Source organism: Electrona antarctica (assembly GCF_951216825.1).
Source record: "Electrona antarctica genome assembly, chromosome: 14".
Classification (NCBI taxonomy): domain Eukaryota; kingdom Metazoa; phylum Chordata; class Actinopteri; order Myctophiformes; family Myctophidae; genus Electrona; species Electrona antarctica.
Window position 1 is genome coordinate 22,969,640 of NC_136795.1, and position 12,314 is coordinate 22,981,953.

At 42.5% G+C, this 12,314-nt stretch overlaps 1 protein-coding gene across 4 annotated transcripts in view; it reads right to left on the reverse strand.

Moving 5' to 3' along the window:
• Positions 1-4,044: 4,044 nt before the first annotated feature.
• The window catches only part of tmem104 (transmembrane protein 104), a 118,638-nt gene continuing 110,368 nt past the window's right edge, over positions 4,045-12,314 (reverse strand). For 2 of the 4 annotated variants that reach the window (XM_079521289.1, XM_079521288.1), the window contains exons 10-11: positions 9,343-9,602; positions 4,045-8,658 (exon numbers count right to left, since the gene is read on the reverse strand). In XM_079521289.1, coding sequence (XP_079377415.1) covers positions 8,155-8,658; positions 9,343-9,602 — 764 coding nt within the window. In that variant the 3' untranslated portion in view covers positions 4,045-8,154. The remainder of the gene's footprint in view (positions 8,659-9,342; positions 9,603-12,314) is intronic. The other 2 variants (XR_013791614.1, XM_079521290.1) reach the window with 2 other exon arrangements.

Below are 12,314 nucleotides of genomic sequence, written 5' to 3' on the forward strand. Positions count from 1 at the left end.
TCCATTCACACTTTTTATTATTCAGCTTACTGTGGAGACACATGCTGGAACTTTATGCTTTGAAATATTTGAGTTATTTAACTTAAACGCCAGACATGAAAATGAATCTTTGAAATGTGTCATAGTTTTAGAAATATAGTAGGCCTACTTTCAAATGTATAATGGGGGTCAATGGCAGATCAAAAAATCACCCTATACTAATGATCACACATCGATGGTTTATTTACAAACCCAACATGTTGTTTGAACCATCAAGGTATCCTGTGGTGTCCTGTTTGACTGGTCCATTGCGCCACAGGTACCAGGCAATTGATGCTGCTTTTTGTTTTAGTTTTGAAGTTGTTCTTCTAGAAATCGGTCTTGAAAGTAAAGACTTGAGTGGGGTTTGAACCCACAACCTCCAGATCATGTAGCCAATATGTCCTAACTCATTGAGCTATGTGCTACCTGCAACAGCACAGTCTTCCTTTACCTTTGAGTAACAACTTTTACTTGTAACAACCATTGCAGAATTGATACTTTTACTTAAAGGACCACTTCACCACTTTTCAACCTGCCTTCATATAATTGGTCCTCACTAATGTTCATGATAAAACACCACGATCTTGTTTAAAAAAAGATCTGCCTAACGATGATGTCACTGGTGGACAGGTTTCTGAACTGCCCACAGCCCTCCTATGAGACACAGACTGAGTAGAAAAAAATTGTGGTATTTTATCATGAACATTAGTGAGGACCAATTATATGAAGATAAGTTGAAAAGTGGTGAAGTGGTCCTTTAACTGTAGTGTAAAATGTAGAATGTAGTGCTTTTTCCACCATGTGAATCAGGCATCACCAAGCAGGCTACAGTACAACAGTACAGTGCTCAAGCAAATGCACTTATAGTTACTTTCCACCACAGCAAGCTTTAGCTCGAAACTTTAGTGGATAGATTAGATCTAAAAGAGCTAAGAATGGCTATCAATTTTAAATATTACAATCAATTAGTATTATAGTGCTGACCAGGCAAACAGGATTATGGGGGAGAAAAAAAGGCTTTTTTTCATGCATCGACAGCAGGGAAAAAAAAATAAAAAGTGCTGTATAAACCACAGATAAATTAAACTCACTGTGAATAAATTAAGCCGCGCCACGTTTTAATTTCCTGTTGTAATTGTACCCCCAAACACACAGACACGCCCCCACATACATAAGAGGGCAAGAGGGGGAATTAGATTACATCGTAGCAGCCTCCTTGCCAAAATTGAAAGGCGAGGGGTTTATTATGATAATAAATAAAAAATATTACACCGAGCTGCTGTAACAGGGACAGGGAAGTCAGGTGGAGGGGGGATGGAAATTGGAAAGTAGGCCTACCTCACAAGTGTACACACGCAAGCACGCACACGCACGCGCACACACACACACACACACACACACACACACACACACACACACACACACACCCCCACACCATGACTGGAGAGGCCCTGTGAAAGTGTTAGATACAGTACTTCACCATAGGTGCGCGCATAAAATAGCTGTCAACACGTCGCGATGCGACATGTTGACAGCTTGTAGATCGGCTATTTTTAATAAAGGGATAGGCAGAACTTGCACGTGATTCGTGTCAGCTTCTCCGTCCACTTATATGGGAAACATGAGGCGGATTTCTGACACTGTGGAGTCTTGACGCGTGTGAAGCGGCAAGTTCAGAACACATGCTGTGCGTTGACCCTTGGCAGCCATTTCTTTTTTATTGTTCTTTCATGAACCATAGCAGCGTGATTATGAATCCCACCAACGCTATGGGATAGACCCGCCTTACCATGTGTCTGATTGGCTCCCGGGCAGGCATAGTTTTACTGAGGTTTAGGGTTAAGGTTAGGTTTAGGTATAGTTTTACTGAGGTTAGGTTTGCGGTTAGGTTTAGGAATAGGTGCAAAAACAAGAACTGTCAATCACAGCGACTACTGGCCAATCACAGCGGGGCTTTCCTAGAACTGCGGTGGGATCCATAATAACGCGATTACATTAACTTAATGGCAAGATGGCCACCGTGTGAATATGGTGAATTAAGGAAACTACCCACAAACATACGTCAAACAAACGGCCTACAACCGGACAACCAGGCAATACAAATAGGAAGTCATTATCAGCATGCATTAATGGCCCAGCAGATGCCGCTATTTCCCCTCCTGTTGGCTGCATAAGCCTTTTACTCCATTCAAGTGAATTAGTTTTTGACCAGACTTTATACGTTATTATATTACGCTAGTGTAATATACACTTTAAGCAACTGAAGTTGAAAAGTTTCAGGTGAACAACAAAAAACTTTATTTCTTTGTGAAACAAAATAAAAACACAAACAGATATTAAATATTGATGCAAATTGTGGAATCACCGGTAGACCAAATCAATGTAAACCAGACATACTGTAGACTGTAGATTCAAACATTTCAAAAAGAACAAAAATATAAAATAAATCAGTTTTTAGCATACACCGATTGTCAGTTAAATGAAAGGCTTGCATGCAGACATTTTTACAAAAGAAACAAAACTAATTAAACAAAACAACAAGGGCTGACAAGGTCAAGGGGAAACATACTCCAATAAAAAAGGCACATTTCGGAAAGTCCATAAGGGCAAATTTATGCTCGTATACAATATGGTGTCACATACCAAAAATAGCAGATCCACAGATAGATCTGCTATTTCCAGCACACGTCACCATTGCATGACTAAGATCAAATCAGGCTTATGAGTCATTGAAGCACACAACACGTTTCAAAGTTAGACAAACACACACTCGTATTTTCAGTCATAAGATGCATCCATTTCCACTTACATATACATCAATCTTGCTTTCATATATTTGTACATTTAATTCAAGATGGAAAACCGGCTCGTCCATCACATTCTGGGGAGAATAATAAAAAAAGAAAAACTATCGCACAAGAAGACAGGGGAAATAAACGTGAAGGATAATGCCATTAAAATGTTTTTTTTTTAACTAGAGCTTGTATGCAAGTACCTTGAATCCCCATGGCCACACAGCCAGCTCCAGAGTGAATCCCCATGGCCACACAGCCAGCTCCAGAGTGAATCCCCATGGCCACACAGCCAGCTCCAGAGTGAATCCCCATGGCCACACAGCCAGCTCCAGAGTGAATCCCCATGGCCACACAGCCAGCTCCAGAGTGAATCCCCATGGCCACACAGCCAGCTCCAGAGTGAATCCCCATCGCCACACAGCCAGCTCCAGAGTGAATCCCCATCGCCACACAGCCAGCTCCAGAGTGAATCCCCATGGCCACACAGCCAGCTCCAGAGTGAATCCCCATGGCCACACAGCCAGCTCCAGAGTGAATCCCCATGGCCACACAGCCAGCTCCAGAGTGAATCCCCATGGCCACACAGCCAGCTCCAGAGTGAATCCCCATCGCCACACAGCCAGCTCCAGAGTGAATCGCCATGGTCACACAGCCAGCTCCAGAGTGAATCCCCATGGCCACACAGCCAGCTCCAGAGTGAATCCCCATGGCCACACAGCCAGCTCCAGAGTGAATCCCCATCGCCACACAGCCAGCTCCAGAGTGCTTATTCAAAAATTGTGAAAAAATAAACGTTTTACTCTTTGCAGACGAGGCTTGCAGTCCACTTGGTTGGAGGTGGTCTCTCTACTTGTCCATTGAGCACTGTTGCCAGGTCTGCTTGTTAAAACGACCTTTGGGCTTGTTTTCCAGTGAAGTTGATTGTGAATATTGGTAGTTGTGTTTGTTTCTAAAGTGTAGACTGTAGTAGCTTAATTTGAGCTTGCTTCAGTTTAACCACATTAACCCTATATAGCTTACAGTACATTGACTATGTGAAAATAGCAGACCTACGTACAAGCTCACATGTTGCAAAGCGTTTTAAGCTTGTATTTTCAAATAATCTAAGTACAAAATCTGAAACATTACAACACAAATCTTTTATGGGAGTCACTGGCACAGATGAGGTGGTCAAAAACGTATATCAAGTTGATATGTCTACAAGCTTACTACAAAACACTTACAGGCGACATTTTATTCATTAACTTATTTTGAAGTAATTTATGAAAATGTTTGTAGTTTGTCTTTTGAATTTAGGTAGAAAAAAGAAAAATATATTGTCTCACATTTATTAAGTAAATATAGTTTCAACTATTTTCACTTCACATATGACCGCATCTTAGATCGATTGAATAGTTAATCATACATTTTATAATTTTTGAAGCGAAGCAACAGCACGCTACATTTGTTTAACCGTTTTCCATTGCATGTTCGACTACATTGTGTGCATTTTTACTTGCTACATCTGTAAATGCCATTTGAATCATACGACTAAGGCTAAGACTGTAGCCTAGGAATTCATGGCATCCCAAGCATCACTAAACAGGCAATTAACATTTGACCGATTTTCCAAGTAAGCCATCATTCCTGTTTCTCCCAAAAATAAATGCTGCAAAAACATATTGAGACACGGTTTCAGAGGCAGATGTGGCATTGCAAATTATGTGCAATGTTGAGTGGTTTGTGCAAAAAAAGACTGGTTTCCTCTATTTCTTCCCATAACAAGGCTACAGCATTCATCACCGTGCTAGCCGAATAGCTAGCACCATCAAAACAAAACGCAACCGTGACAACAAAATACCGCAGATAACACAAAGGTTTGACCAGTCAACATTAACAACTATTGTGGAGAGACGGAAGAAGACTTAGTGCTCCCCAATGTATAGACTTAGACTACAGAGGAATATAAACCAGAAGCTATATAACTGTGAGACGTGTGATGTGATGAGGGGGGGAAGAAGGCTGGACAGGGATAAGTGAGGGCATCGATTCATTAGCAATAGGAGACTCCACGCTTAAGCAGAGAATGAAGCCGCCATGTTTAATCTACAGTATCTCTGTTACTCTCAACCCGTTTAATTTCAAGGAGTTTCATATGCCTTCAGCCACGGATCATTCAATACCCTCAATCTACACTATAAAATCCACTTCGACCCTATGGTGGTCCCCGGAACACCATGTTGATCTAGTATAAAATCTCATTTTAACAGGCCTAAAACAAAACAGCTAAACTCCAATGTAAAGACCTGACATCGATGTGGGATGTGTGAGTCAATCCGGCCAACCCGGGTGACGGCGACTAACGAGATTGTTGGCGGCATTAATACATAGTATCAGTGCTGTGCTGTTTTGGCTGGCTGGTGACCTCCTGACTGCCCTTCACCTGCGTCCTCCTTGACTGCCCTTCACCTGCGTCCTCCTTGACTGCCCTTCACCTGCGTCCTCCTTGACTGCCCTTCACCTGCGTCCTCCTGACTGCCCTTCACCTGCGTCCTCCTTGACTGCCCTTCACCTGCGTCCTCCTTGACTGCCCTTCACCTGCGTCCTCCTTGACTGCCCTTCACCTGCGTCCTCCTTGACTGCCCTTCACCTGCGTCCTCCTTGACTGCCCTTCACCTGCGTCCTCCTTGACTGCCCTTCACCCTGCGTCGGCCTCAGAACTTCTCAGACAAAGCTCCATGTTTGTTCACCTCAGAGCCTCGTTCACCTGCTCTTAGGTGAACACACATTCGTTCACCTCGCCTGGCGAGTTTTAATGGCTTCGATCAGACGGCGGGAGAATCCGAAAAATGATATCTATCTTTAGGACTGACTGTTATTTGCAAGCAATCGGAATTGTGTATTTTGACGTCATCAACCTGTCCAACAGTTAGCGACAGTTAACGCTTTAACAAACACATTATTCTGTCACTCGAACGGAAATAGCCGATCGACAAGACCACAACGAGTCGCGTCGGGTCCTGGCTTGGATCAATGGAACCAACATAGTATACTTTTCAGTTCCTACGCATTTGGTATCACAAAGAAAACTATATATGTATATAATTGAAGCTATCAAATTACCCACTTGCGGTAGTATCCACACAGCCTGGCCCATAGGTTGAGAACCTTATTGAAAGGAAGGGGAAAAAAAGCAACGGCAGCAGAGCGAGACAGACAGGGTGAGAGCTGAACGTTGGGTGTTAAATGGCTTGTTGAGCATTAAAAAGGATGGCAGACATGCCCTGTGGCTGAACTACTGCGGAGTGTGTGTGTGTGTGTCCGCTGATAAACCGAGATGGAGTCTCTCCTCCTCGAGGCTAATCTGTCAGTGCAGATCTGTCAGGGGAGAGAAGTTCATTGTTCACCGGGATGGGGTGGGGTGGGGTGGGGTGGGGTCGGGTGCAACAGGAGTCTGGAGGCAGCCACCGGTGAACTACTGGTATTATCATTGTTGTCGGGCAGAAACCTCTTATCGCCATATGAACTTTTTGTGTTATTTTTGTGTGTGTGTATAAATGAACGCCCTACTTTATCATACTACAGTGTCACACAAAAGCTCTTGTTAATACTTTTCATAGGGTCAATATTTTATTACACGCACAAAACTCAATTAACCACTTTTACTTTCAATAACTTTTTCAAATACTTATTTTTGTTGCTTTTGTGTGGCGCTGTTGAATGACAAAGTAGGGCATGGTTTACAAAATAAGGGGGAATATGGAGATACAAGGTTTCTGCCCGACAGTGACAATATAGAGCCATGAAGAGTCTGATTATCCCCGATTCATCTGCACATTCGATCAATCTTTTCTTTCTCCCATCCAGAGTCTCCTCTATGCTACATTGTAGGACACAGAGGATGCCGTTGGAAAATGCGGTAAGACTGTACAGTGTAAGGTTGGGTCTATAATGCATTATATTGCGCTTACAAGGTTTTAAAACACTTGTTATAAATGTTTATAATCATGTAGAGTGGGAGAACTTCTAACGAGGTTCATGAAGTATTATAGTGCAGGTCATAATGCATTATAATCTGAAAGGAAGAGCACATTATGACTAGTCAGTTATAAGTCGTTACGAGTGTTATGAAGCCTTGTAAGTGCATTATAATGCATTATGAATGCGATTGTAGTGCATTATAGATCCAACATTTATACAGTCTCACCAAAAACAAAACGCGTTATTTTCTAGTATTGCTGCTTGCCCATCTTGTCAGTTTGCTTGAGAACATTTTGAGGAAACCTTTTGCTGGGACATTTTGTAGGAAAAGGACGATCGACTGTTTGTTTAGAAATTAAATGAGACGTTACAGACATGACGGCGTAGTGCAAAAAACCTTGCATAAAAAAAGAAAAGATAATAATAATTGATTGTCCAGTGAAAACAAAACACTGCCAAAAGGACTCTCTCGTCCCAAAACAAGCCAGGATTCCGTTCCCATTCACCCCCTGTTCTTCTTCTTGTTGTTGTTGTCGTCAGATACGGTACCAGAGGTTTTCACCACTGGAATAATAGTCACTAAGATTACTTGGTCCCTTTTTCAACAAATACGATAAATTACTCTTAATTACATTTTAATTTACAGTCCCGTAAAAAAGGCACACTATCCCGACCTGTAACGTGTTCTGTCAGACCTGAGGTACAGGAATAAGGATAGAGAAAGATAACCCTCCCAAAAAAAAAGTAACAGAAAAGGAAAACCAAAAAAAGCTAATCCATAAATCAGATCTTATATGAACACTAAAGGCTGACTCAGGTCAGCCTTTAGGTCAGATATTTTTGTCACAAAAAAAGAAAAAGAAAGGTGCATTAAGTGATACTTGTTTTTGTTAAAAAATGATTAGCTCTATATTCTGATAGTACTCATTGCGATAGAGTGTTTGTTCAGCAACAGGGGTCTCCCCGTCTCCCAAGCTCTTTAGTAAACAAAAAAATACATTTTACGGTTTGGGATACCAATCAGTTATCCAATTAGGACAGAGAACTGAGAAGTGTTAACCCAAAGAACTGGAACTCTTCACACACATTTGTTTAAGAGTTGGAGAGATGAGGAGACCCCTGTTACTGAACCAAACACTCAATAGCAATGATTATTATCACAATATTGAGCTTTAACCCTATTAACAAAAAGCAAAAGGATTCATGTGGTTAAAAACAAATATCACTTACAAAAGCCTTGCGTATACTTGAGTATTCTTTTTTCTCTTTGGATTTGGAAAACAGCTGATCTACTGTACAAGCTCATAACGTGTCCCGGCTGAGCTCGCAGATCCGCGTTTTTCGGTACGCAAACCCAAGTTCTGAAACCTGAAGCCCTTCACTTCTTGGTGTCCGTGAGGATGATGTTGGCCGTGACGAACATGAGGCAGAAGGTGGCCCACAGCACCACAAAGCCCACCCAGAAGTTGTGGCGGAAGGGCGAGCAGTGTTTGTTGACGGCGTCACGGCCCAACACGGGCCCCAGGTGCCGGCGGCCGTAGTACACCAGCAGCGCCGGGACGATGTACTGGATGCCCGTGCCGGCGTAGGCGCCCGTGATGCCCACCAGCGACTCCAGGTTGTGCGTGCAGAAGGCCACGGTGATGGGCGGCGCCAGGGTGATGAGCGGGAAGACCACGCGGTCCACCACCCACGGGTAGGTGCCGCCGTCGCGGTGGAACAGCGTCTTCCAGTTGTTGCGCAGCGTCACGGCGATGATGGGGAAGTTGGTGCTGATGGTGAACACGGGGAACAGGCCCAGGAAGTAGCGCAGCACGGGCACGTCCAGCACGTCGCAGTCGTCCGTGAAGTTGAGCGTGTACATGTCGTGCAGCAGCGAGCCCTGCAGACAATTGGAGGGGTCAGTTTTTAACCCGTTAAGAAGACCTGAGGACTTAAAGGGGAATACCACAAATTTTCTACATTTTACTATGTCATTAATATACATTAGAGTTGTTGTGTGGAAATAATAAAAAGGTTCCCCCATTCTGTGTTGCCTAGAACTGGAGGTCTGAAACGTGATCAGTAACATTACGAAGTACATCTTTGTGATGTCACTGAGATGTACTACATAATGTTACTGATCATGTAAAAATCAGAGTAAAAATCTAATCGTATAGCCAACACTAAAATCTGAAATGAAGATGCTTTCCCGGTTTTAATGTGTTAAATTGTTACGATCATTAATCCAAAGTTGTTAACAATTAATTCATTGCCAATTGATTGGAAAATGTACTATTTCTCTGTTGTTGGGCAGAAACCAGCCTACTCCAAAATGTAACATTTTCAGGAAATCACACCAGGGAATTATGTTGTGTTTCTGCACATTCCCAAAAGTAATTTCTTATAATGAAGATTTATTTGTTTCCCTGGCACAAAAAGGGGAAATAATAACTAAAAACTAAAATAAATAAACAAATATCGGTATCAGTATCGGCTAAATTCTTATTTTAAACATCAGTATGGGCCAAGCATTTCCATATCGGTGCATCCCTACGGAATAGGTTTGTTAGCGTTCAATCCCTACCTGGAAACAGAAGATGGCAGTGAAGCCGAGAAGCACGTAGAAGACCAGGATGAGCGTGTAGTCCACCAGCACCAGGGTGCCCACGCGCTTCTTGTCTGAGATGGGCGTCACCAGGCTGGGAAGAGAGTGCTGGCACATGAAGGAGTACACGCACACCCCAAACAGGTTGGGCACTCCGGACAGGTTGGCCACGGGCGGGTGGCCCTGGCCCGTCCCTTTGCTGATGCGGATCAGAGCCAGGATGATCATCATGGTGAAGGCTGAAAACACACAGCAGAGAAAGGAGAGTTGTTCAACATGTGTCAAATTCAATTTGGGGCCTGAGAGGACAGGTGGGCCTGCTTCAGGAGTCCACAGTGAGTGAGGGTCCTGAGAGGACAGGTGGGCCTGCTTCAGGAGTCCACAGTGAGTGAGGGTCCTGAGAGGACAGGTGGGCCTGTTTCAGGAGTCCACAGGCCTGAGAGGACAGGTGGGCCTGCTTCAGGAGTCCACAGTGAGTGAGGGTCCTGAGAGGACAGGTGGGCCTGTTTCAGGAGTCCACAGGCCTGAGAGGACAGGTGGGCCTGCTTCAGGAGTCCACAGTGAGTGGACAGGTGAGAGGACAGGTGGGCCTGCTTCAGGAGTCCACAGTGAGTGGACAGGTGAGAGGACAGGTGGGCCTCCTTCAGGAGTCCACAGTGAGGGAGGGTTTATTTTCGCTCAGCACCTGCCCAACATTGAAGTAATAGCTGATATAAGCAGTGAAAAGAAGTAAGGACATGCACAAATGCGAGGCCTTGTGCGAACATTTTTGTTTTAATGAATGAATGAATGAATGAATGAATCAATTAATATCCAAAACGATACAAAAATGACCACATTTCTATCTATAAGGCCAAACCTTATTAGAAAAAATATGAATAGTATATGAAAGCCTTTTCAAATGTTTATAGGTTACTATTGAAATTGCAGGTGCTGCAAAATTACTAATTACCTCATGCCAGTCAGTTATATCAATTAGCAGAGCGGATCAGCTTCTCACTCTCACTTTAAAAACCCAACGTCAGGTTACGTTTTATATATATATATATATATATATATATATATATATATATATAGAAACGCTGGCACCTGTATTGTAATGTATTGGCATGGATTGTGTTAACAATTAACCTGCCAATTCATCTTGCACAGGGAGAGGACACTTTGCCAAATGAGACCAGTGGTTACGGCCAAGCGTTTTGATAGGTCAAAATGAGCTCTCCAGCCGTGCTCAAACAACAATAAATCACGTCTAACTGTGCTCAAAAAGATATGACTCTGGCATTGATTAGAAATACAGCCAATGTTCTCAATCGGTGAAACGCCACTGGTGCTATCATTTAACATTCACAGACATATCTAAATCTGTCAATTACTTGTTTTTTGAAGTTATTACTTTTAAGATATCCTAGTTATAACACGATGGAGCTAACAGAGGCAACGTGTGTCAGGCCCGGCGTCAGGATGAAATGACAGAGGGAGCCAAAGCCATTTTATATTATAACAATGTCATAATTTTGTTATTCCAATTTGTGGATTTACTGTAACAATGCAATAGCACCTGAAAGGCTAATGTTTAATAGAGGGTATGCGCATGCATAAAGTGAATGGCAAAGTGAGTGGCAGGCAAAGTGAGTGGCAAAGGGAATTTAATGTTGTTTAACGCAATCAGATAGGACTTTTCTTGTCAAGGCCAGAAAGTCGTTTTTTGCCACGTTTCATCATAACTTCCGGCTATGATGATGACGACCACCACTTAATATAGCCTACCTGTCTCAGACATGTCAAATAAAACCAGCTAAAGTTGTGGCTAAATTCCACACTGTACATAAATTGGGGAGAAAATGGGGTAAAACAAAAAAGGGATGTATCCGCTTGGGGTACCTAGGCTACTCCTTTTATTGAGCTCTCAGTTTAATGACGTTTCATATCCTTTATTTTATAAAAAAATATATCTACCAAAGACTTTGTGTAAGAATTAACACAAACTCTTTGGTAGATGTTTGTTATTTGTTTGCTTAATTTAGCACAACAAATATTGGTCAAAACATCAGTAATCGGCGGGGTCTAGGACTCTCCCGAAATCAGGATCGGCATCAGACCACAGAAACCTGACGTCCCTGAGATACACGATGACCCATTTGGTTTGAAATGTTTGCCTCCATCCTACAGACCACAAAGTATTAGCCCTCCATGAGGACGATGTTGAAGCCCTTTAACCCATAAAAACCTCCTGACGACCATTCTACAAATGTCTCCTAAATCCTAACAGTTTTCTGAGAAACGCATGTTGCTTAACCAGTTATTCTCAAACTTTTTCATGAAATGCATTTGGCCGTCGACCCTGCATCTCAAAAATATTTTTCCAAGCTCACAACACATTGCGATGGGACACGTTATGAACTGGTAGATTTGCTGATTTCCCTACTTTTGTGTGACGCTTGTATGATTAAGTAGGGGCATGCATTTACGGAAGTATATAGAAACAAGGTTTCGGCCCACCAGAAGCAAATATTTTAGTTAAAAATGTTTGCTTTGAAAAAAAGACATGATATATAAGATAATAAGATTTGCAAACATTTTAACGATTTTTCTAAAATGGCAGCAAGCGGCATGAAGTGATGCACTATGACTATGGGCTCGTATATCTGCTATTTTTGAATAGCCAAAGCATAAAATAAAATATGGTTAAAGTGGTTAAAATTATTGTGACACGGATGCTTTCCCGGTTTTAACGGGTTAATGTGATAGAGGCTTGGAGCTGGCTGACCCAGAAACCTGCCCGCCCCGCATGCAGCGGAAAGACACACCGCGTGGGCAATGTTCTGCTCCATGGCATCGCTGTGGAGTGGAAACCACACACACACACACACACATATACATATATATATATATATATATATATATATATACATACACACACACACACACATATATATATTATGTATAAT